This window comes from Cololabis saira, chromosome 20 (genome assembly GCF_033807715.1).
Source record: "Cololabis saira isolate AMF1-May2022 chromosome 20, fColSai1.1, whole genome shotgun sequence".
Classification (NCBI taxonomy): domain Eukaryota; kingdom Metazoa; phylum Chordata; class Actinopteri; order Beloniformes; family Belonidae; genus Cololabis; species Cololabis saira.
The window spans coordinates 22,069,823-22,095,866 of NC_084606.1; the positions used below are offsets into that span (position 1 = coordinate 22,069,823).

General features: G+C 43.4%; 1 protein-coding gene across 4 annotated transcripts in view; it reads left to right on the forward strand.

Annotated features, from left to right (window-relative positions):
• The window catches only part of pcdh7b (protocadherin 7b), a 111,469-nt gene that overhangs the window by 43,837 nt on the left and 41,588 nt on the right, over positions 1-26,044 (forward strand). For 2 of the 4 annotated variants that reach the window (XM_061709597.1, XM_061709599.1), the window contains exon 2: positions 9,541-9,760. The exons of 1 other annotated variant lie outside the window; for it this stretch is intronic. In XM_061709597.1, coding sequence (XP_061565581.1) covers positions 9,541-9,760 — 220 coding nt within the window. The remainder of the gene's footprint in view (positions 1-9,540; positions 9,761-26,044) is intronic. One more of the 4 variants, XM_061709598.1, reaches the window with a different exon arrangement.

The following is a 26,044-nucleotide window of genomic DNA, read 5'->3' on the forward strand; positions in this document are numbered from 1 at the left end:
GAAAATGAGACCTTAACAGCATTCTGGATCTCTGTGGTGTTTTTTTTTGCTGCTGCTGTTATTTGTTTTAGTTATTTTTTACCCACTCTATAGGAATAGTGTCAGAGAAGACAGGGACATGGGAAAAGCTAAGTGCATTTAAAGAAGTGCCTGGGAGGAGAGGACTATTTTACATGCGGATTAGTCAGCATATCGCCGTCATCAGCCGGTGATGCGAGGCCTTGATAGACCGCCTGTCTTTGATGCCTTCTGAGGCACGGGGACCTTATCCTTTTCTCCTATCTTCTATAACACGCTCCTCAAACGCACATACACTGATCCAGCCCTTCAGAACTGCTGAGATGGGAAAGATTGGATTGTAAGATGTAGTGTATGTGCTTGCCTTCCTGTGTCACCTTTCTTTCTCGTCATAAAGATAATCATATGCCTTTCAAAGTAGATGCAAATACCTGAGTAAGGTGCATCTCGAAATGTAAATACGCTACACCTAAGTGAGCTCAGGTGCTTGTTCCCTCAGAAAATTAAAGATGCGTTGCAAATGCGTAAAACGTAAAGCCCCTCAAACGTGTACCGGCAAAATCTGCCCTCTGGCGCTTTCGTTCTGCGTTACCGCGACAGACAAAGTGAACACCGCCAGCTCAAAAAAAGCTGCTGCTCTTAGACCATGTCTATTAAAGGTTGTTGTTATGTTTTCCACTTTGCGGAGAAAATAACACATTGGGATTGCGGGGGCACGAGCCAAACACACATGAATTTCAATATTAATTTGGTCAGAACCTCAGCAGCCGTCCAGGCCTCCTAATCTCCCCTCTACATATCTTCATTATCTGAAAGTGTGCTTTCATCTTAATTCCATTTTCATCCATCAAACGTCGGGGAGGTTTGACCTTGTGTGATCTCCACGGAGATAGCGACTTAGTACGAGTGGGGGTGTGAGTGGTGGAGACTGAGATAGGAACGGGGGGGGGGGCTGGGAGATAAAGGGTCGAGTTGAGATGATGAACGAGGATGGAGGGATGAGAAACATGAAAGAAAGTTTGTGTGTGTGTGTGTGTGTGTGTGTGTGTGTGTGTGTGTGTGTGTGTGTGTGTGTGTGTGTGTGTGTGTGTGTGTGTTTCTGATAACCCTCATGTTGCAGAGTTGACAGTAGCAACTCCTCACACCTCTTCCGTCCCAGTCACCCCCACACCCTTTCCCCCAAGCTGCCTTGGGCTTTTGTTTTCCTCCATCCTCCTTCCTCCTCTCCCTTCTCACCATCAGTTTATTCATCCTGACATTAAGGCTTAATTACTCATTTGTCGTAATTGTTCTCATAATTGTTGGAATCATAATTGTCCCATGCTTCTGTTGTCAGGAACAGGTGGTGGATGGGACCTGTAAGGGAAGCCTTTCCTTTTTTTTTTTTCTTTTGCGCCGCACTCGTGCGGTATGATCAGACAGACACGCCACCTGCTGGTACTATCCCCGCGAAAATGAGGCTCGTGTGGGTGTTTCTGAAATGAGGAAACCTAGACAGGCGCCGCAGACACGCAAGGAGACACACGCTACTTATCCCACATGAATGATACATGCCTGCATGATCATACTCAAATAGAACGCCTCATTAGCGGATAAGCTGGATATGCTCTCTAACCTCCTCCAATCTATTTCCCTGCTCTCTCTTTTGCCTGTTTGGATGGCAGCCCTGATCCCCTAAATGCAGGTTATCTGTCATCAGTGACTCAGGATGGTAAATAAAGAATCATTTATCAGCCCTATTAAAGCCTCTACACTGTCTCGGTCTCCCTTCCTTATCTCAGACTTCTTCTTTCCTCATCCCTCTCTTTGCAGTCCGGCTGTGCCGTTTGATCATATCACTCCTTTTCCCCCTCTCTGTCTTTGGACGTAGAATTTGAAGGCTTTCATAGCTTCTATCTGGGTTTTAAAAAGGGAGCGAAACGCTGTTGCATCGTATATCCTCAGCAGTTAAAGCTCAGCGCGGGCATTGGGCCACTTCGTTGATGCCATGTCAGGCTTTCCGCTGACACCCAGACCTGTGTCACAACAGCCTAGCGTTAGCGCCAACCCCCGGGCTCGTCACAAACTGACAGTAGTGGGCCGTTGGTCAAGGGACGGATCCCACGCCAGACCTGGCAACCAGAGCTGATGGCACGGTGACATCATGGATGATGTGACGTACACACACACACACACACAGACAAGAGGCACTTGCACACATGTGCTCACGTGTTGCGGTGTGTAAACCAGTGATTGAAGTAGGGAAGAAAAAGGAAATGTGATCACAGGATTTTTCAGGCAGAATCTATGTAAGCAACACCGGTGTCGGGGTTTGGTTGACACGCATTCCCTGCATCTGCTAGCACCGCTGTCAGCGGTGGCGGCTCTAATACGGTGACACAGGAGAAGGTCCTATCCATTCCAGATGAAAGGATGCAACATCATTCCAGATTGACAGGTCTGGATGCTGCTGTGTAAACCCATGCACATTTACCACGGCACAAATGAGCACGTGCTACATACAAAGTTGGCAATGGCAGGCCTCCCCTTATGAATTATGAAGTATTCATCTGCTCTTTTTTTTTTCCACAATCTTTTTAGTCCCACGCTGTGAGATATATGGCACTGGGTTCACTACAATGCTTTTCTTGCAACCCAGCAGAAAAAAAAGCAGTGTGCTACAAAGGGTGTTATTTGTTAGCTTGAATATAATCCACTGCCACTCTAAGCTAAAGCCTCTTTCCATCTCATCTTGGTCCCCACCCCATGAGTGCTAGAAGAGTAATCAAAACAATAATATTAATGATAAAAAAGTAACAAAAACAAAAAAAAAAGTGTAAGAATAAAGGCCCCTCTCCTTTGGCATTCAGAGCAGGTCAGAGATTGCCCTAAGCTTCTGAAGATGTTCAAACGCATCCCCCCCAGAATTGTATCTCTGTTACACCAGTGGCCTAATCCGCCACTTGAAGAGCAATTAAAAGTTTAGCCCAGACTTTAAGGAAGTATCCATGTGTGATCTTTTTTCTTTCTTTTTTCCTCCTGCGGGGCCAGTCTCTCCGGCTGCACGCATGGAGTGCATGCTAATAGGGGAGCGCCAGCTGTGGCGTTCTTCCAAAGGAATCCCAAACAGACTGGGAAAAGAATGGACTTGAAACAGGGAAGTGGGAGAAGGAAGAAAATGGGGCTTGAGATAGAAGGGGGACCAAATGATCGTTTACTTTTATCTCCTTCTCTTCATCGCCTTGCCTTTCTTCCTTTTTCGCCATTCGGACCCTCCTTCCAAACGCTATATTTTTGTCATGGGTTCAATTCTTACGTCCTTCTTTACAACCCAAAGCTCCTCTCAGAGTAGATCCATAGGGTTCCTCAGAAATTAATTTCGTACCCAGCATCACCTTTTTATTGCACATCCTTACCCTTACATCAGGGAGGGTCAATATATACATATATGCATGTATGTAAGTGTTTCCTGGCCAAATGAGTGCACGGAAGGGTCAGTAAGGCCACGTTTACACGTAGCCGGGTATTTACAAAAACGGATATTTTCCCCTCTACGTTTTCAAAAAAATCCTCGTTTACACGGACCCGCATGAAAACGCTCTTAACGTCATGCAAGCCAATCAGAATCCTGGAAAAACATCAACAAATGACACGTGTGTAACTTCCAGTTAAGGGCTGATTTATGGTTCCGCGTTACATTAACGCAGAGCCTACGGCGTAGGGTACGCGGCGACGCGCACGTACCTTGCGCGTCGCCGCGTACCCTACGCCGTCGATTTAACGCGGAACCATAATTCAGGCTTCATGCTGCTGGCTGACGCGCTCACAGGCTTAAATGAGCAGGAGGCTGGACGGGGGGGGGGGAGTTACTTTTAAGTGTGACTTTAGAATATTAAACAGGTAAAATACAAGAAAATATTGACGGTGGCCAAACTAATTGTAAACACAGGTCGCACACATGACGCTGGTGAGTTTCTGGTGCATAATGTGACGTTCTGAAGCTTAAATCTCCGTTTTCCTCCGTTTAGACGCAAACGGGAAAACGGAGTTTTTGAAAATCTCCACTTTGGCCGGAGTTTTCAGAAATGATCGTTTTTGGTGACTTTGACCTCCGTTTCCGTGTAAACGGACGGCCAAAACGCATGAAAACGCCTCCGTTTTTGTAAATACCCGGCTACGTGTAAACGGGGCCTAAGACTCAGGAGACGGCAGTGGACAAGCACTGAAGGACATTCAATTGATTGGTGTACTGTCAGACCATAAAAAGACCACATGGTAAAATGGAAAGGTAAAAACACTCTCACCACCTCTAAAATCGACAAGAGAGCGCTAACGGCATCATTAACTCTTAACAAGACTGTGTACTGAGTTAGCCATAATGCCTGCACCTTCTGTAATAAAAGTATTTTTAAAGGTGCTTAAAGATATTATTATGGAGCTTTGCAGCCGTGTGTGTTGCGTGACCTCACACCTCACTGGCATCATTTTAGACAGAGACTTGGATTCAGATTTTTCAGCGGCTCTATATCTTTTTTTTAATTCTCTATTCTATTACTGTGCTTGCTGTTAAGGTGAGGAACTGGCAGTTTGTAAGCCTTCGCAGGGCTGAAAAAAACCTTTACTTCAAACCCAGCCAGCCAGAAAAAGATGAGAGAAAAATATACTCTTTGCATCTGTGTTGACTCTGAAGATATCGTTACCTCGCTAGAGCCTCTTTTATCTTTCTCCTTGCTTTTCTTTCTCTGCTGCTGGGGTCTTTTGTATAAGTTTATCCATTTTATCATGTCCGTTTTTCTGTATAGGGGGGACTGACCTAGGAGGAATGCGCGCTAAGGAGCTGAAGGTTGAAGAAAAAAGGGGAACTTGAGGAGGGCCACCGGAGCTTGACAGGGCCAAAGCTATCAGTCAGACTAAAGCGTGATACCTGAGACTCTGCAGGCGGTCGCCCTAACAATACTAAAGCCCACTCCTCGGCCAGCATTCCCACAACTTACTCAACCCTAACCTTTTTTGAAATTCCCCCGCTCCCTCTCTTGTTGGTCCAACTCACTTCAGAGATGGTTCATTCGCATGCAGGCGTCGCGCTTGCTTTTCTTCTTTCATTGTTGACACATCAAGACGTATTTTCTGCAGTGGCGTAATTAATTACCACCCAGCAGAACCCAAATAGAACCCGAGTCCTCCTTGATCACATTCCAATTGATTTCCAGTCAGTTCACCTTGAGGTCATTCGTCTCATTTATCACTTCACTATCAGCGTATCTCATGATATCTGTAATTGACAGCCCTGGAATTACACCAAGATTCTGTTGCATTTAAGCTTTGCAAAGCAGGCAGATGCAATTAAGTTAAGCCGATTGAAGATCCCTGAAAAGTATGTTGATTAGTGTACTGTGGCTATTTGGCGCTTTCTGTGTGTCTCAGGTGGTGTATCAGGTCACCGCCTGGTAGCCCATTAAATATGAAACATGGGTTCTTAATTACCGACTGGCATTTCTGGCAGTCATGCCTGCACTCGTGTGTCATTGCCCTCCGTCCAGATCTCCTGGCCTCTTTGCCTCCCCACCTTTTTGGCTGGTTTCTTTATCTGCCCTTCCATCTCACTTCCTCCCCCGGATCCCTGCGCTTCTCTTGGTTGACTGCAATAACACACTGGTCCTGCAGTTTATATATATGCTCTCCTTGCCCCAAGTCCAATCCAGCCACAATTACTTTCTGTAGTTCACAGTAGTGGGTCACTGCCATCTGCCAAAGGTATTTACAGCTGAAATTACACACACCCTGTTTTCCATCAAGTTCTCCATTATCCTTCATTTCATCCAGAGGCTCCAGTGAAGGTGGGCTTTATTCTCAGGCCATACATCCTGAAAGAATGGATGAGAAGTTCACAAAGTTGCCAATGTGTGTGTGTGCATGTGGTGCACCACATTAGAGAGGGATAGCTGTCATGAATGAAGTCAGTATCTGATACATCGTTAAAGAGTGGAGTAAATGTGTTTTAAACTGGTGTCATTGCTGACGTTCCATCCAGAGTACCCCATGGCCGAGCGACGCGTTAGCCGTTCAGGGTTTACTGGAGGATAAAAGATGAAACAAGGCTCAAACAGCGCTTTTGACAGCGGCCAAACATTTTGTTAGGGCGAGGGGGAAATGAAAATCAAATCCAAGAGGTCATAGACTATTGACATGAGTGGCATGGTCCTGTTTTTATTGGCTCCACGTTCGCTTGAGTCAGGCGGCCCATGTGTTTTCTCTTTAGCTTTCAGGAAATAGGCCTGGCTGAGCTTTCGGGCAGATCTCCCATTAAACCTGTGTCTTGTTTTCATTGTTCATTTTTGGGGATGACGGATTTGCTCAATCACCCGTGGCTGTCGCAGCTGGATTTCAATCACAGGCACACCCCGAGACAGAGGCCCTCCACTGTCAAAGCCCCTGAAAGGAGTCCCGGCATCTGGCAAAAATAAAAACCAAGTGCTGTTAACGTGTAATGAAACCATGCATTAAATGCTCGTCTCTGGCAGGGCCGCAGCATGGAGTTTAGCCATGTGTGTCGGTGTGTAACTGTTTCTAAACCCAAGGCTAAAAAAAACCTACATCACTTAATAGAAAAAATAAACAGACCAGGGCCTTTTTTTAATGTGTCTCCTTTGCTGAAACACCTAACTTTTTTGTTAAACTCCAGGTGTCAAGCTTTTAAAAATGTACTTTACTTTTTGGATAACGGAGAGAGCTCCCAAACCCGTATTGCATCCAGTTGAAAACTCAAGAGAAAGAAAGAACAAAAAACAAGAGTTGTCATGACAACATAAGAAGTTGTATGTTATTCCACTTGGCAGCTTGTGGGCTTCATTTTCCTTCACCCATCGGGACATGCACACACAAGTATAACTAAAGAATACCAGAATGACCATAAAAAGAGTCTATTCTTATTTTATTCATGTTTAAAAGACCAAGAATGTCGGGGAGGGGAGGTTGCTGTGCAGATGGCGGCTGCGACAGATTCTAATCCAAAAGCCTTCGGCCATTTCTGAGCATGAACTCCACTGCTGGTCTGACAGCAAATTAGGTTTTTGTTGTTTGTCCTCCTCGTTTGCTCAATGTTGATCTCCCTTCAGTACAAATAAGAGGGAAATTCAGGTGAATTTAATCTAATTTCTTCCGTTAACTTTTTTCTTCCCATCAGGTTGTTTCTTCTTCTCCAAACCCAATTTTCTTTCAGCTCGTGGTCGCTCGAGTCTTCTCTGCTTCACCAGTAATTAATTTGGTGACAGTTCTTTAATCTGCATCATTAGAAAGCTATGTTTCCTTAGGAGTAAGGTGCTCCACTAAATACGACCCAAAGCAACCTCTCTCTCTCTCTCTCTTTTTTTTCTTTTCTTTTTTGTCTCAGTCATGCTGTGGGACATCTCACACTGCAAAAGTCCATCCATCCACAGTTATTGGGATTTGCCGAAGCCTATCCCACCTCTCTTTGGGAAAAAGGGAACACCCCAGATAGGTTGTCAGTACGTCAGCAGGGCCAAACTGCACAAATGTTTGAAGAAAACAGAGTATATCCAAATAAATGATCCTAAACCCGTGATGTCTGAACATATCTGAAGTATCATGCACTTTCAGGGAGCTGCTTTCCTTTTGGCTCTCCTAGTTAAGTATTCAACAAAGGTTCGACAATCCAAGTGAAATTTACATGAATATTTATCCTGATTCATTTGTGGAATGTTGATTGTAATTACATGGAAACATGATTTATTGCCAGGATTGCTGTGGTAGCCAGCCAGTCGGAGAAGCAGAACAGAAAATGCAAATTTACACACACATATAAAAACAGCAGAAATAACTCAATTTTTCCCAGTGGCTTGTGGGAAATTTCATTATCAAAAAGAAAATATTTCACAGCATGTGCTTGGCTGAGTTACAGTACAGCGTGCGTTTTGGGATGCCAAAATAACAAAGAGGTCCATCTCGCGTATTTGGGAAAGATTGGATTGTAAGATGTAGTTTTCTTAAATGTTTCGTTTCACATCTCCCAAATAACTGCAGGCGGAAAATAAAATTTGAAATGATCACTTCACATCTGCCTCTAAGATCGTTAAAATGGAAACATGAGTTATCCATCATACGCCAATTCAAAGTGTAGGTAGTGTTCAATGTGAACATTTTTGAGTAATGGGCCCCTTCGCCGTGTAATATTCTCATGATGGAACAAGGAAACCGGGAGGACGGAGGGAGGAGAAGGAGGGATTAGAGTGGAGAAAAAGGAGCATGCGGGAAAATGATAAAGTCCAGCAAGAATGTGTGCAACAACAGAGGATCCTCTGACAGTGTTTGTATCTAATTAATGAATGGCGGTAACAATTTGTTATGCCATTTATTCCAGTAATGACCAAGCGTGGGCTTTCATTCCTCGCCTCATGCTCCTTCTCCCTCTATCATTCCTCTTTTCCATTACCTTTATACCACGTTCAGACAGAGCTTGAGAGATATGGAGAGAAGGAGGCTGAGGTAGTGAGAAAAGGGCTTGGCTTTAATGATACGCTCTGTTATTGCTTAACACAGAACGCTGCTCAGCTACAGGTTCACGCAGACAGCAAATATTGACAGTGGTGCCCCCCAACTCTCCAAGCAGACGCTTTCGTATGGCCGCACGCTGTCGCACGCTGCAGAGTGCGTGTGCATATTTGCGTGCGTTTGCCCTTCGTCTTTGTGGCTCCACTTTCCGGGCCTCAAAACCGGACGCCCTGTGGAGATGAATGCTTGCTAACCCTCCCTATGCTTTCTTTCCCTTTTAATACCTCTCTATTTTTAATTGTTTCAGGGTGAGAGAAAGGCATGACTATGATAAAAAGGGTCTTATTTTTATTTTTGTGGTAGCTAGCTTGACTATTAAAGTAGCCTGTTAAGACCAGCTCTGTTCATAAAAGAGACATATACCCATTTATTCAAAGCTGAAACTGTTGCCTGAGGTAAACGGTCTATGACAGACTTTGGGCAGATTGCAGTAGCACACTCTCCTCCCTTATCTTTACATCTCTGTTGATAGCAGCAGGCTTTAGCGAGTGGCGTTAGCAACTGCCCTTCTGCGGCTTTTCATCACCCACTGTCGAGCCACAGCAAATGTGCCGTGATTTGATAATGATGGAGCTTCCTGGAAGATTCTACTCTCATCTGGGTCTGTGATATCACAGTATCCATGCAAGTCTGAACAGAGACGTTTTCAGATTTAGTTGGTTAAAAATAAAGTGACAGGGTTGTGTCATGTCAGAGTTCTTGGTTGATCACTTAAGAAAACGTGCCAAATAAAGCACAGAAAACGTGACCTTTTCTAAGTATGTCCCCTTTATGATCTAGCTAGTGCTCTTCCCCATCTCCTTACCTCTGCCCCCTCTTTTCGCTGCCTATTTCTCAACCATCCTGACCCAAGTCTCACCTCTAATTTCCAGCGGATCAAGCTCCCTTTCTCACATCTAACAGTCTAAACAAAGTAAATCAAAAATAAAATAGTCCCTTTTATAGTGACCCCAGGCCGTTTGGTTTGTCTTGTAGCCGTTTCGCCGAGTGACCTTCTCGGTGGTGAGCCAGCCCCAGGACCCTCACCAGCAGGGATCGCTGCAGAGCTGCTACGACAGCGGCCTGGATGAGTCGGAGACCCCCAGCAGCAAGAGTTCAACGGGGCCCCGGCTGGGCGCACTTCCCCTGCCCGAGGACAGCTACGAGAGGACAACGCCTGATGGCAGTGTCGGTGAGGCAGAGCACATGGAGAATGGTAGGGGCAAACACTGAAAGGAGATTAAGAAATCGTGTAGGTACAGGAAGTACACATGCACATACTGGCTAGATGTTTCACGTAGGACGTCCAATTGTAGACAGGCTCAAAACAAAACAGACACAGATTTCCCGTTTTCATCCCTCCTTATAGCGAGAGACATCTCTTTGTGGTCTAGGGATTTATTTGAACAGTTATGGTTGTGTTTGAGAAACATCAGGCTTGTCTGATCAAAGCACCTTAAGGGAATACACGTAACAGACGCACTCTTTTAGATCAACACCTGTCACATCGTCTTAATCCTTGCAGCTCACTGCTGCTCGCAAGAACTTACGATTTCTGTTGAATTCTTACACCCTATAGGATAGATTTCCTATAAGTTAAATCAACCCTGTCTTGGCTTCTTTGAGAAAGGGAAACGGGTGGCACAACGGAGGGTTTGTAGTCCTTTAGAACTGTTAAGAAGCTATACAGGCGGCTGCTGTGCTGGCTTAAAACCTGTCTTTGGGACACAGACGTTTCTAGATTGTGAAGTTTCTAGATTTCTAGATTGTGATATATATATATATATATATATACATATATATATATATATATATATATATATACATATATATATATATATATATATATATATATATATATATATATATATATATATATAAAATAGATAGATATAGCATGTTGTAGAAGCAGTGGTCTGGTCAAATACCGTTTCTTTTTCACGCAAAACCTCACATCTAGCCTGAGTTACCAGACCCATATAATATCCCTGTGCATGTGTGTGTGTGTTTGTGTGTGTGTGTTTGGGTGTGCAGCGGGAGATGAGGGTAATGGTCCCATTCATAGTGTCGGAGTCTGAGGCGATGCTTAACAAGGAGTAGCTGTCTTGAGAGGGCTAAGCCTAAGTGCAGAGGCTTCGCCACTGCAGCTTAGGATAAAGATATTCAAATGACTTAAAGATTCACATCCTCGCTTCTGAGATGGAGATGTTATATTTGAATTGTCAGATCGGTGTGGCCAGTTTATCAATTGTTTTATTTTCCCAAGTTGGAGCCTTGGCAAAAAGCAGGTTGGCTTTACCTTGGGGGTATATCTGAGTGAGATAATGTGTTATGGATTGGCGCTGACCCTAAACGGCAAAGAGAAAGTCAGACACAGCAGACAGATGGGCTCATCAAACGGACAGTTGCACAGGTGTCCGCCGTGAGCTTTCTCAAATTTGAGCCTTAATGCAGATTATGAAAGATTTAAAGCACTTTGATGTGAGCTGCGAGGGCCACCTCATGGTTATTTAAAATCGCCTTTTTCACACAATAGGTGCCATTTACAGGGCAAATTAGACTTTAAAATTAAAAGGCCTCATTTCAATCTGGTTTCTCTTTTAAGTGACTGAACAGAAGCAGTGCCTTGCTACGTGAGCGAGGTCGGAAGCATCCGCCTGTCAGTCAAATCCACTTTCATAGTGAAAATAGCATAAACAGGGACAAAAATAAATCCCAAAATAGAATATTTTATACTCAAGAAGCTCATGTTTCATAAAATGTAGGCTGACAAGCAGCATTTCACATTGATCTATCAAGCTGTAGTAGGTGATAGGGTATTTTAATTGCCATACATTTTGGTTTCAGCTCAATGTGCATCGACTATATAGCTAATTCTGCAGCCTCTGAGGGTACAGGTGAAAAGCACTCCATGGCTTTAGAGGAGATTTGTTGGAGAACAGAGTCAAGGTCACTGCATGAATCAGTCTCCATCTAAGAGAAACAACTGCTGCTCGCTATCTTTAGTGAGATCAGCTGAACCGCTGTGTGTGTGCGCGTGTGTGTGCGTGCGTGCGTGCATGCGTGCGTGTGTGTAGTTGTAGATGGAAAGGCAACTGTACAAGTAAGATTAGAAGTTCGTGGGTGTATGGCCATGTGTGTCTTTAAATCAACCTCTCACCGCTTGTACTCTCTAGCTATGAAGGGATATTATTTGGACTTGACTGTAAATAGTGTTTATCCTATAATTCGCTCCTTCCTTGGTCACTTATTGCAGGCTAGGTCACAGGAATAAAGGCCTGTAGCAAATAGTTTGGGGCTAATATTGGCAAACGTCTTCAGGGCTCATGAGGGACACCAGCTAGTCATTTGCACGGCCCCTTGTGCTCTTGCCACAAAGGCACCATCAGCTGTGCTCTGTTTGAAGCCTCTTTAGAAAATTAGCGAGCTATGAGGACAAAAGTTAGCAGATGGCTTGCTGCGGTGCTTAGTACTAACGTGGGCATCATTTGCGACACACAACTGCAGCATTTTAGGTGTGTCGTGTTTAAGACGTCGCCTGTTTAGGATGCAAGGTTTCATTTAATATGCTTATGTGCAAGGAAAGGAAATTATTGTTAATTTAGGACTATCCCATCTCATTCTTGCAATGGGAAGCGCAAACATTGCTTTGAAAACTTTGAAACTAAGGATTTGTTTTCAGTTTTTTCCCCCCTTCTCCATCTTATTGATTCTTCATGTTTGATTGCCCTTGTTTTCTCTCAGGGTAAAACGCAGGCTAAGGCAAATATCCCGTTTTGATCCCATGTCGTTTCCCAGCTTCAGCTTGCTTCTTGTCAATCGATGCTCACACAATGTGCAGGAACAGTGGCCCGTCCACTGCTGCAGCTGCTCACACACACGAGCGCTCCCTCGCACGTCCTGCTCCTCATCTTTTTCCTTCTCTCCCACCCCTGCACAGATGTGCTGAGGGACCGGGTTTGCTTTCCCCGTCTCCTACATCAAGGTCAGGTTTCAAACTTTATTATTTTCTGTCAGGCGCTTCTTGCTATTGGGAGTGTAAAAACAAAAATGAAAAAGAAATCTCGGTGCAAATTGAGCTGACTTCAGAGGTAAATAATGTTTTTTCATCAGAGACTTTTTTTTATTGCACAAGCATGTTCAAGCATTCTACAACAACATAAAATACACACACTTCACCAGCATTCTTGAGATGCTTTTACCTCCACATATGGCTCGGCCGTGGTGCGTTCCATGAAGTCTTGATCCGTTTGATGCACAGCTGGTCCCCTCACTTATTCATAAGCTCACCCTGGCGCTCATCAGATATTCATAAACTCTGAGTGTTTGGAGTCAAACACCCGATTAGGCCGTTACGGATGTCAAAGAGCCCTTCCAGATGTACGGCGTTATCGCTGGGTCAAAGGCTCCAGTTCTCTTATTGATCTCCCCATCGCTGGGGGGGGGGGCATGGATTTTCCACTCTTTACCGAGTTAGTTCAAACACACCTCAAAATATCATTCTTCCATTGCTCCTTTATGATGAGTGAGGTGTCTGAGGCGCGCGAGCCGCTTCCATGCGAGACGCGCGCACGAATCTGAACGGCTCCCGGCGCCGAAGATGTAATGTAATTTTTCAGCACATCAGTGCAGCTATGCAATGTGTTGTGACTGTTCTCGCAGGTCGCGCTGCCGAGGATCTATCACATTTGATCCATGGCATGCATCATTATATTCTGTGTGGGGGTTTTTTCTTTGTAAAATGAAAAAATATTACAGTAACTTGCCACTTTAGGCCTGAATGCTTGCATCCAGGCCTAAGAAGAAGTGACAGTGGAAGCCGGGCTGACAGTGGCAGTGCTGGGGTTAAGTAAGCTTAATGTGTCCCACGTGTACATCTGTAAATCAGCTTCTTATTGAATTGTAAGGTGTAAAAACGGCTTTCCCCCCCCATGTTGAATGGGTTATTTGTTACTCTCAGGTCGTAAAGCCTTTGGTGACAAGTCCAGGTCAAGTCCCAAGTGTCTTATTATCGCAAAGAGCATCCTATAATCTCCCATATTTCCTCTGAGAGAGTTGTATTGCGATATTTAAGAACTTCAAAGCATGTACAGTTTTATCATCACTGTTGCCAAAAAGGAGTGTGTGTAGGGGGAAGGGGTTGTATGGTGGACTGAGGCTGAGGGGAACAGCACATGCAGCGTATATTGTACAAGGGGACAGAGTCATTGCCACTGTTGATGCGGCCCAATGTGTAACCAGTTGGGAGTGAATAATTGTTGAATTCCCCTGAAAAGACTAAATAAAGGTTCATGTTCAGCATTTAAACTTTCTGTACATCTAAAACTGAGGCAGATAAAAAAGATTACCACCAAAACCTAAAGTTTTTGAACCATTTCCTGCAAGGTTGGACAAGGTTATATGTGGCGATAAGGACGGGAGCAATATTGACAGGCTGAAAAAGTGTTCACAAGTCTGAAGTCAGTGGTGCAATCTGTGCAGTCTCCTCTGTGCCTCAACATCGCTGACAGCACCTGACATGGGCAGATACCTGATCTTTTGTACCAATGCTGCTACAACAGACGAGTAGTGCCAGCCCATTGTGGCCTCTAAGAGAGTAATGGCACCGGCTGCTAGCATGAGCATGCCTCCCACGTTTCTTGTTTTGACTGCCCAAAAACTCCCAAGCACACTCATGCGGACCACACTCCATCCTGCTCCCGCCTCTCCTGCTGAGAAAGGTCCGGGTACCGCAGTTGGATTACCAAGATCATCATCTGGTGCTTGTTAGCCGCTTCAGCGGACTAGGACGGAAAAGCGGCACAAAACAGCAGTTTTAAGTCAAATAGTCTGCAAGGACCAACACTTACTGACTGACAGAAATCCCTAAACACAAAGGAAACACAGACTGGACCTTGCTCTCAAAGCACACAAGCATTAAAGTTAGGAAAGAGTGCACATGTTCAGTCACATGAAAACAAATGAACTCTTGCCATCTTTCCCAGCACAATGAGGCACTGAACGATTTTCCAGGTCCGTGAAGCATCTCGCTCCATCTCTGCGTTGTTGCTGTTTCTCTGTTTCTCTGCTTTACTCGGTGGAACCCGGCTCGGTCTGGTTAATAATGTGCATGCGTGAGCTTGTTTTGGTTTTTTTCTTTCTTGGAGTAAGTCTGTTCATCAGGCAAGCCCAATTGCGGGGGCCAGATGGCAAAGCAAGTTTGTTTAATTAAAACCATTCATATTTCAAGAGCAGAGTGGCAGGTCGTCGGTCTGATTTCCCTCAAGTTGGTGAAGGGATGAGTGTCGATTGTTGTGCGTTTGAGTCATCAATCAATGTGTTACTCTTCAGCCTCCTGGGAGCTGATGCCCCCTCCGCCCTGTGGTTTACAATATATGCAGTCAGGAGGTAAATCCTTTCATTCTCAACCTGGAAATGAAAAGCAGTGCACAGGAGGAGAGACTGTTCCTGCTATAAGAGGTTTGGATGCCGGCACATTTTGCAGCAGGGTTTGTATTCTGCGTGTGCCTGCAGTTGCGCCGTGTGTCTCTCATTTATTTCCATCTGTCCCCTTACACCCTCGCCCCTTATTTCTTTTTGCGATATCCTCAGGCAAGGCGACAGCAAGGGAGATAGACAGAACAAGAGAACCTGGTGAGATGATATGAGCGAAGGCACTGAGGGGAACGTAAAAGCTTGAAGAAACAGAGTGAATGAGTAACTCTCTGCACGGGAGCCCAGGAAATGGAGCGAAGGATGGGAGACAGGGAAGAAACCAGGAGATGGAGAAAACTTAATATAGAAGGAAAGAAATAGAGAGTTTTAAAAAAAAGAAATGAAAAAAAAACACAGTGAAAGATGGAGTTTTTTGTGTGGAGAAGTCGCTAGCAGGGAGGGGCCGTTGACGCAGAGGTGATTGATCACCTCTCAGTCGGAGCAGGCAGGTATTCAAATCATACCCCAGTGGCACATCCACAGTCGCATCTTCTTCTCTGTGTCCTCACTCGGGCTCGGCGAAGTCCCACAAGTTCAATCTGAACCCCATAACACACTACATTTACAAAACGAAGCCGGAGGAGTATGTATCCGAGCATTCTGTGGGGGGAATATTGAGTGCTTATTTATGCTTCCCATGAAACCAAAGTTCACCACATAGCTGTCATCTCAGTCACATCAAGTGGTGTTATTCACGTTATATTGGTATAATACTGAGCAGTTAGGGGGGTTTGAGATGGGACTCCAGCTATCTCAGCTATTCCACATCACATCACCCAATAGAAATGAAAAGGATTTTGTTCATAATGCAGAAAATGTCCAATTTAAAGATATATACGAAAATCTTTACTGTGGAAAGTTTCTTTTTGTCTTCCATTGACATAGCCTCATTATTTAATCCTGCATTTCACAAGCTAGGGATTTGGATCACAGCAAGGAAACAAATCTTAGTGGCAACACAATGATTTAAATGTAAATGTCTTTAGGGTTATTATTAGTAACAAGCCATTGGATCGCCATAACGCTTACTCATTGCGTATTTCTAAGATTACATGCTACATGTGATCATATTATCCGCTCTTTTTGCATCAGATTAGACATATTCACGACAGCCAGAGTGAATTCTGTATATTGCTGCAACAAACAAAGACATGCGCATCATTTCTGATTATAAGAGCACTGAGTGTCAGTTTTGCAGTGAAAAACTTGACATATTGATTGTTTTGACTACTTGCTCTTGGGCCCTATGAGTCATCACATGAAGCCCGCCGCCTCCCCTGTCGTGATTGGCTCGGTACGTTCTGTACCGGTGGAAAAGGCTGTGAAGTACAAACCCATCTCTCCCGAAGGAAAGACATATGACTTGAAGCTTTTAAAACACACTTGATAGAGATTACAGAAGTCATCAAGCTAGCTAACAAACACTGAACAAAGCATGGCAGAACCACCATGGGCGTTGGGAAAGGAGAGAGAAATGCTCTTCTATTGCACTGGAAACCGAGCAGATAGCGTAGATAATAGAGAAAGACAGCTAATGTGTTTTAAAAATGTCACTGTGGAGCGGTGGCAATAAAAGCCACAGTCATGTAAAAACGCTAGTGATTGTTTCAGATGAAACACAGTTGTTGATCTTTTGCTTCAGTGATGGATGTCGGTTGCATTTCTACATTGTCTTTTACGGTCCAGATGAACCGTCGCAGAAGTGGAAACCAGCATTTATATGAAAGACCGAAAGAGAGAAGAGTGCTTTTTGGTGGCACTGCAGAGACATGACTGTATTTTCAATGAGGGGCATACAGTCATACATGCCACCATGTGCATTTGGTTCCTTTTTAAGTGCAACGAAGCGATGACTTGCAATTTGGCTTGTTTCCAAATGGCACGGGCATTAGTTACATAAAAAATAAAATCACTTCCTTTGACTCCAGCTAATACGCAAGGCTCCGGACCACTTTTTTTTTTGCACCCTCTCCTACGATCTCATCCCCCTATGACTGGGGAATGCATATCAGGGGAGGTGTTTGACAGGGAACCAGCGGGATGGTCTTCAATGAGGACAATTAAACACCTTCAGGGCACTCAGCCAAAGTCCCTCTCCCCCCTCCCTCTTCCCTTCTTCTGCTCTGTCTTCTCTTCTCTCGGCAGTCTGTCTTCAGCTTATTTTCACTCATCTCCTGCCCCGACCCCTCCTGGTCATCCTTCTCTCATTAACTTTCCTCTTTTGCAACAGAATCCAGTTAGGATTCCATGCACGGCTGTGACAAGCTGAGTAAGTTGTGAGAAATAGGAAAATCACATTTGCTGGTGCATGTTGAAACATCAGGTGCGCACCACTGGGACACAGTGGGTACGGTGTCTTTCCCAGTGTGAGGTCCACTGCACGGAAAGGGCTTGCTGAAAGGAATGCCAATAATCCTACGAGCAGACTGCAAGGGTTTATCCATTTATCTGATTGTGGGCCGACAAATAAGCCGTCTGCAAGGGACATGTGTGTGGCTGGATGTGCATATGCTTCGGCATGACGACTTCACACAACTAGAATATCTGAGCGCAGCACTGAGAGACAAAGAATTATTTTTCTCACTTCAGGAAATTTGTTGAGAGGAAAAAAAATATCCAAACAAAACCCAGAAAAACACATTCAGGTGTTCACACATTCGGTTGGCCAACACCAAGAACAAGCTGCTCATGCATTTATTCATGTATTTGCTAAACATACTATACTTTATGTGCAAACATAGTGTGTCACTACCCCCTTGTCATAGCGCACTATTAAGACACTGATACAAATTGGAGCGTAATAAAGCTGCTAACTGCAGGAATGCATTTCCATCATCACATCTTAAAACTTGCACCTGAGGAATTCTGTGCTAATTATCACTGAAAACAGTTAAACGAGAATAAAACTGAATAATGAATGAATAAAACTAAATAGCTGAAACAAGATCCGGCCTTCATGCAAGACAATGTTCATAAGTGGGATCTGATTTGTGAGAAATGCCCACGTAGAATTATGTGCTTTAGAGTTACACCTATAACATGAGCAGTGACAGCTTTTTTGACCTTTAAGATAGAAATATACATTTTTTTATCGGTGAAAGTCACTGAAGCATCAAGCATGTTATAAGTTATTTGGATATTTTTCATGCTGTACATGTGTGCCTTCTGTGACAGTGACCAGCAGGAGTCTGGATGCAGCCAAGAAAGGTCGTCAGTCTATCACAGACCCCAATGAAACCCTCATACATAAAAGCCTTTTTTGTTGTGTTTCTGGGTTTCCCCACAAGTGTCTATTTCTAGAATTTACAAAACAGCTTGTGTTCCCCGTCTCCAGGAGGCTGCAGACTGGTATTTCTTCTGGGAAAGGATTTTTGTCAGGGAACTCCTGACTGTGCCAGCAGTGGCGGCGGCTACCACTAATTGATAGCAATTAGGTGACATTATTTAGGAATTTGACTTCATGTTTGTCTTAAATACGGCCAACTTGATGAGTCAGAGATTCTAAATACCATAAATCTGTTGGAACGCAGGTATATTTGTTACCGGCGTTACGTAGAGAGTTTGGGAGGGTGAATGGGAGAATGGCCTGGGTAAGGGTGTGGGTGACAGGTATGTCCTTGTCCAGACATAGTTTTTGAGGAAGTTACTGTTGTGTCCACTCCTACTGACATCAGTGAGTACTTTCACAATGAATGAGCTCAAAGTGTTGTATTCCCATCAAGAAGATTTTCTTAATTTCCAGAATCAAAAACTGATTTAACTATTCGGTAAAAAAAAATCCTTTAAAGGGCAACATTGTTCAACACATTGATGTGGAAAGACTCCACCCCCTCATAAAAATGGCTAACATTCAACTAACATTGTTTATTGCTCTTCCAGTAATGTAAAAAAATGTATCTCAGCTCGAGCTGTGCTTCCGCAAAGTTGCGTTCCTCTGCTTGACTTTCCAACTTTCAGTTTTTCAAGACTTTGAGATCCATCTTTGGGTTTTGATGGGTAAACATTTGCTCAGAAGCTTTTATTACACTAATGATAGTGCTCTATCCTTTGCCCTGACCTTAAAGCTAACAACGATCCCAAATATATTGACATTTAAGTAATACTTGCTGTTATAATTGTTGCTCTGACATTATTAGGTTAATGTAAAGTTTTTTGGGAAGTGTGTGGATGGACCTGGACAGGAAGTGTTTGCCGAACAAAATAATGCAGTATAAGTTTCTAAGAAGTAAGATGGAGTTCTGATTGATCATGAAGGACTGGAAAACCATTTGATAAAGGTGTTTAGAGTTATATTTTGTTATTAAACACTAATAAAATGCTTATAGACTAATTATCAGTGTTTTACAAAAACAGATCTTTCCCACACATGTAATTGAACCCAAGACTGGATACATCATGGTCTCAGCGGTGCAACAAAACTACCGCAGCCTACCAAAGCTTATTTTTGCCTCCCTTCTTCTCCTTACCCCCTCCACTCTCCCATTCCTCGTCTTATAAAAATAGATGAAAGCATGTAACAATGAAGAAAGGGGGATTATCCTCTGGTGTTCTCCCTCGCTCCTTCTCTCGCCTTCTCTCTTTGAGGACAAAGTTTAATGTGTCTCATATGCTGCAACGGGAGGGAGGGTGGAAAGGGGGGAAGACAGGGGAGTAAAGGAAAGATGGAAGCGAAGAACTGACACAAAAGATTTTCTGGACCTGTTCAGAGTCTCCTTTAGGGTCTCTGTATGTGACCTTTGACCCTGGCGCTGCTTGAGGGTTTCATAACAGACTCTGCACAGACCTCTACTTACAAAAGGCCTTGACACACAAGAACTAACAGCAAATACCTCAATAGCTGTACCTGGACACGCACCGTCCTGGAGGGACAATATCCTCCCGAGGTCTGCTACGGTAACAGGAATTTCATTATTTTCTGTCTTGTTGCATTTTTCAAGTGACTCTGAAAGACACAAATAGTCGGTATCATAACATAACAAAAGAAAAAAAAACACCTCCTAAAGTTCATATGATATATATGGTATATTTTTCTATTCTAGAGGGGAAAAGATGCTTGTTACTTTATCTTTTACTCTAAAAGAATCCCATGGTTACAAGCAACTTAATGTGCCTTTTGAAAGACCTCTTACAAAGGCCTGTCCATTTAGACCATCGAACCAATTTCCCTTGCGATTGCGAGGCAAGAAATTCACATAACGGCTGGCATTAGCGCCATGCATATTTTATAAAAGCCCGAGAGCTCAACCTCCTTAATACAAACGCTTCAAGTCGCGGTATTGCTTTGGCTTGTACGTGCATTTGCGTTGGGAAGGGAAGGAAATTGTGTATGTATGAATGGGTGTGCGCTGCTAATATTTGCACTTTGCATGCTTTCCTCTTGTGAGCGGAGACCTGCTTTCTTATGCATTGTTGGCTCGTTTAAAGGGCTTTGCCGTTTTCACTGTTGGACTCTCGGCTGTTATTCCGTCACATGAAGCACCTGCAGTAAAGAAAAGTCCCTTTGCACTTTTAATTTCTACCAAAGAAAGCCACATTGGTATGTTTCCTCTTTCTTCTCATAGATTTAGCTGTGTTCTCAGTCTCTTTTTTTATTTCTTGTGCTATCTGTAAAGCAAAAATGTTACTTGAAATTAACTTTCCCTGTCAGGTTGCCAGAGCAGGAAACCTTTCAGGGAACCATGCACCATTACCTCCTCCTACAGGGTTGAATATGCATTTTTATCCGGTAATGGAAGACCTGCGTCAGCTTGACCGCAAACCTTGACAAATTTCACAGTCTGCTTCTATCAAGGAGCATGGCATCCGCGGCCCTTTGTTGCTTGTAATTTCGCTCCACCTGGTTGTGGAGGCGAGAAGGCATGCATCCAGATCCCCACCCTTTCCTCCAGGTGTGGGTGTGCTCGTCTTTTTTCACCTCGAGGTCACAAAACAAGGAACAGAAATTAATTATCCCCTCTTTGTGAGCCAGTCACCGTGGCAGCTGTCTTTTCAAGCCTGTGAATACCGCAATCACCTCACAAAGCAGCATCTCCGCTATGCACGGCTCTGATGACTGCAGGCCTACAAGCATGACTTCCTGTGAAGGATGAGGAAAAGCCAAAGTGGCAGCCAAAAGCCTCCATTTAAACCACAATAGAAAAGCACCCAAGAGCCAGAACACATCAGTGGACACAATCGGAGCAAAGTAACGTGACACTGAAACCAAACAATGGAGGTAAATTTGGTGGGGATTTGATGTGGGACAGTCAGGTGAGTTGTTTTTCTTTCCCCCGAAGGCTTTCAAAAGATTAACCCTTTGAACAAACACAATGGGGGCACACCTGTTTTTGTGCACTTGTGGCAAAGTGTGTGATTCGTTGTCTGTTTCCTGCCCCTTTGTTTGCAGTCCCACCAGCAGACTAATGGCTACCTTGAAGGCTAAAACCATAGCATTTATCTTGTCTGTAGCTCAAAGTAACCCTCAGGCAGTGACTTTGGAAAAGATCCTGTGGGTCACACAGGATTGGTTATAAATCGAGAAAACTAGCAAGTAGAGATATGAAGAGCTGATTAAAAGAACAGCTTTTCTAGCCGCGCAACTTCCTTATCATTTTTTGCCTCTGTATTTTCTGTTCTTTCATTTCTTTGCCAATTTCTTTTTTTTTTTCTTTAGCTCTTTTCGAATTGTCTCAGCCTCAAACAACCCTATAAGTTTTCTGAGGCGTGAGGAGAGAAGCAAAAGAGATTGACATGATGACAAAAGACTGTCCCCTCCACCGCCACCCGTTGCAAGCGCCCCCGCCGCTGATGAACTGACAAAACAAAGCATCCTAATCCAGATGATGTGCCAGCAAATCCACTCACAATGCCTGCAAACGCAACACACACATACACGCAGACGCTCACAAGCACACAAGTCAATACATATGTCCTGGACCAGATTTAAACACATGTAAAAATCTCTCTTTATCTCCTTTGAGTGAATGCCCTGAGATCAGTATTTGGCTGCTGTATATAGCCTGGAACTCACTGTGAGGGGTTTGGAGGAAGGCTACTGGGAAGAAGCTTACCTCAAGCACATCAAGAAACAGTGAACACAAACAGGAAGGAGCTGCAGGTGGAAAAAATGAGAAAGATAAATAAAATCGGGCTCAGTTTGGATCATTTTCAGTGGTTTCCGGTCGCACTGGGCTTCTGTATTCCTCTCTGTGTGCGAGAAGGGGCTGGGTGATGCAGAGGAGAGCTGTTTTGCCTGCCTCCCACACACAGCGTACTGCTTGGATTTGAAATTCTTCTGGAAGTGACAGATTGGGTTCAGACACTGAGCAAGGCAACAACTCGCAGTCATTATCTAGTAATGTTCAAGCAGTTGTGATGAAGTCTTTCTTGGACTAAAGGGCAGTTGTCTCATTGTAGACTGTGAAACACTCACACAATCCACGCCCAGGTCCTTTGGCCCCAAAAACTCTAAATATTATGCTCCATCTATTAAAAATTACAACTACGTCAATGCCAATGTACATGTACATGTCTTGTGGATTAAAAAAAAATACTTCAGCCACCAAACTATGTTTTTCATCATATGTCCGCTTTAATATTCATATTAAAAGTGACTGGATTATTCGGCTTTACGCACATTAGATGATAGAATCGATTAAAGAAGAACACTAATCTTTTTTTCTTCAAGGATTTATAATCCTCAATCATTTTAAGTCATAAAAGCCACAATATTTTGAATATATTTACCTCTATAAGTTGAGAGCATACTAATCTTGGTCAAAACTAAAGAGATTTGAATCTTTGGAGATTAAAGTAACATATTGATGTTAATTCTACACTATCACCTCATGCTCAGGATGGGGGATTGCACAACAGTAAAAATATATCAGCTAAGGGTTCATTCAACTTGACATGAGTTTTGAATCTGGACTCTATCGCAATTAATTTCATTAATTTAATTACATGTAATTGTATTGAATTAGATTTGACAGTATTGAACTTGTGTCCTGCGTGAAGTGCCTTGAGATGACTTCAGCTGTGAGTTGGCAGAGTATGAATAAAGTAAAAAAGAAATGTTCATATACAGTATGTGTTTCAAAAGGAAACTTGCTGTATGTGTATCAACTTTTATTGTATGCTGAAAACAGCTGATAAAATACCATATATGGTAGAATTTTAATAAAAATCCAAACTTAGATGTAGTAGGATGTCTGTATCTGGAATTCACTGGCAGCAAGAGAAGCGGGGGGGAGTGACTGAGACATGAACGATGACTCCATCACCTCATATGTTGTGAATCTGAAGTTAAACCAAGGCAGCATAAATCGTCTTAATCTCTGAGTGATTGTAGAGTAGGCAGGGACACATGGACGCATATGCATACATCTCACCTCGTTCTGCTATCTCAAATCTCTGCACAAATCACTCATCTTTATATGGGGAAAAAAAAAAAACAACAGGCTGGCCTGCTTTAACAACACAGGGCTTGAGTGAAGTTTAATCTTAATCAAAAGCAACTGAAGATTATAAGCAATAGGAACAGATGCTTTTGCGCTGAAAATTGTATTTTCCAGACATTTCTTGATTGTTTCCACTTTCCCCCCCTCCTCGTTGTTGATATTATATTATTATTATTATTATTATTACTACTACTACTCTGGCTTTTGTTGATTTGATTTTGCTCTTACGCGCATTATCTGAGCTTAAGACTTGCTGACCAATTTCAGAAATGCTCCTGCCAGGTCCTTTCATTAGCGTCAAAGTCTTAATCCACCTCAATACAAACATGCAGTAATCCTCCTCTCCTCTTGAAAAGACCATAGCTGTCAACACTTGTGTTCTTTGGCTGAACTCTGCGTGAGGACAAAGCAATTTGTTTCTAAAGCGTCAGAGGAGGGGCTGGGGTGGGGTGGGCTTCAAAGAGTCGGAGGGGTGAAAGTCTATGTTGCGGATAAACAGATTTTTGCAGAGAACTGCGACAATAAAAGCAGCAAGCTCCTTTGGTAGTTTCAGAGCTTCGATAGAAATTCTGCGAGCCGGAGAGTTTATCCTCAGGCAGAGGTGATGATGAGACAAAGAGTGTGCATGTGGCCGTGCACAGTTTCTTTCTCTGCTAGGTGTTATGTAACCCCGAGGGGCAGACTTCCCTTTTCTTGCGAGTGGATGCGTGTCTTTGTATGTTCATCAGGAGATGGTGTCAGTTTAATCAGAGGTGCAGATTTTCTGAGCAAGGCAGAGAATAATGAGAAACAAAGAATACATGATTACGGTCCGGAAAGCCCTTACGCTAATAAAATGCAATGCCTCCGTCAGGATAGATGCTCAAGAGAATGTAATTAATGCTGCTAAAATGTGTTTCATTTAAATAGTGTCTGAAACTGATGTAAAGAGCGGAGCCAGAATAAAACCTACATGTATTTAAAGGAGACATGTACCCTTATGTAAAAAGTAATGACATGCCCTTGACATGTTTTGGGCCAAAATGCCACAGTGGTACAGTATAAAAGCACCCTTTTAGCCATGCGTTAACAATTCTGTTCTGTAAGAGCTGAGTTTTTGGGGGTGGAGTCACTTAACCTCACCCCCAAGAACAACCCAAAACAACTACGCCTCTGGACTACCATTAATGTTGATTCTTGTGGCCGCTGCGTATCGCCTTAGTTCGCCTACAGTGAACATCATGGCAGATGCAACTTAAGAAATTAATGAAAGAAAATAAAAGTGAGAAATAGACCAAACAAGAGTAAATGTGATGCTTTTAAGGGAGATTGCAAAAGTCCTTTGTTCATAATTTTTTTTCTCTCCCATTATGTCCCTTTTAAGGTAAATGAAACATGTGGAATGGCGTATATGAGATATGTCTGGAACCGAAATAAGCATCAATAAGTGTCAGTGTTTCCTACCATTTCAAAGATTAAATCAAATGTTTAAATTTGAGTGAAAATGAGGCCACAAACTAACTTGCTCCCCTAAGAAAAAAGAAAAGAAATAAGCATCAGGAATGTCAGAGTAATCTACAGCGAGTTGCTTCAAATCAGGCAAAAGGCAAATGTTCACAGCCTACTGAGACGCCAGTGTGATGCGAGTGTGTTGATGCGTGTGTGGACTGTAAAGGTCTGCTGGACAGGGCTCTCTTTACTCACCCTGACAGGCAGAGAGCTGTAAAAAATTGCACCATATTTCCTCTCAAGTCTCTTCTGATACCGAGAAGAAATGTTTTCACAGCTGCCTTACTTTCTGTTTTCTCCAGTTTCCCCCACTGTGTCTGTGTATATATGCATGTGAGTGCCTCTGTGTGTGTTTGCATACTATTTTTTTTCCCATTTCTTTTTAGCCAATGTGAGTTGAAATGAAAAACACAAAAAAAAAGGAAATGCCAACTGTCTGGTGCGCAGAGAGACGGAGACGAGAGGGTCCTTCTTTGTTTCGCAAACTTCTCTCGCCTCAGATCTGTCCACACCCCACCCAGACCCCCCTCCGCCGCTGCTTCTCCTCAGTCATCCCGCGTAATCTGTTTATGCAAAAGCCCCAATATGATTCGCAGAGTAATCAGCTTGCCTGCTCCCCAAGAAATGTTAGTTCTGGCATTTTGGGGCTTATTTAATTGAAAATTTGATTCTCGGGACTTGATGGCCATTCACAGCATGAGAAACATGCATGCGGCTTCCTCTGTATCCAATTAGAAGCCAGTCATCTATGATGACAGTGGTGTAGGGAGGACTGGGGTGAGGGTGAGGGTGCGGGTGGGCGGTGCAGCCACTTCTGCAGATAATAATAGACTAATAACTCTGTGTGCGGTGTTAGGTTGCCATGAGATTCGAAGCAATGTAAGAAACTTTTAGATAATTATGGCACAAAGAAGTTTGTGTATGTCTGTGCGACACCATTTTAAGGACTGGCTGATCTTAATGAGTCACCAATAAATATCAGCGAGACATTTTATAAAAAGCAGCAAGTAAATATATGCTTTATACCAATAACATAATGGTCTGTCTCAGAAGACTTTCTGGCTTTAATCCATCTGCTGTAAGTTCTCCAAGTATAGTCA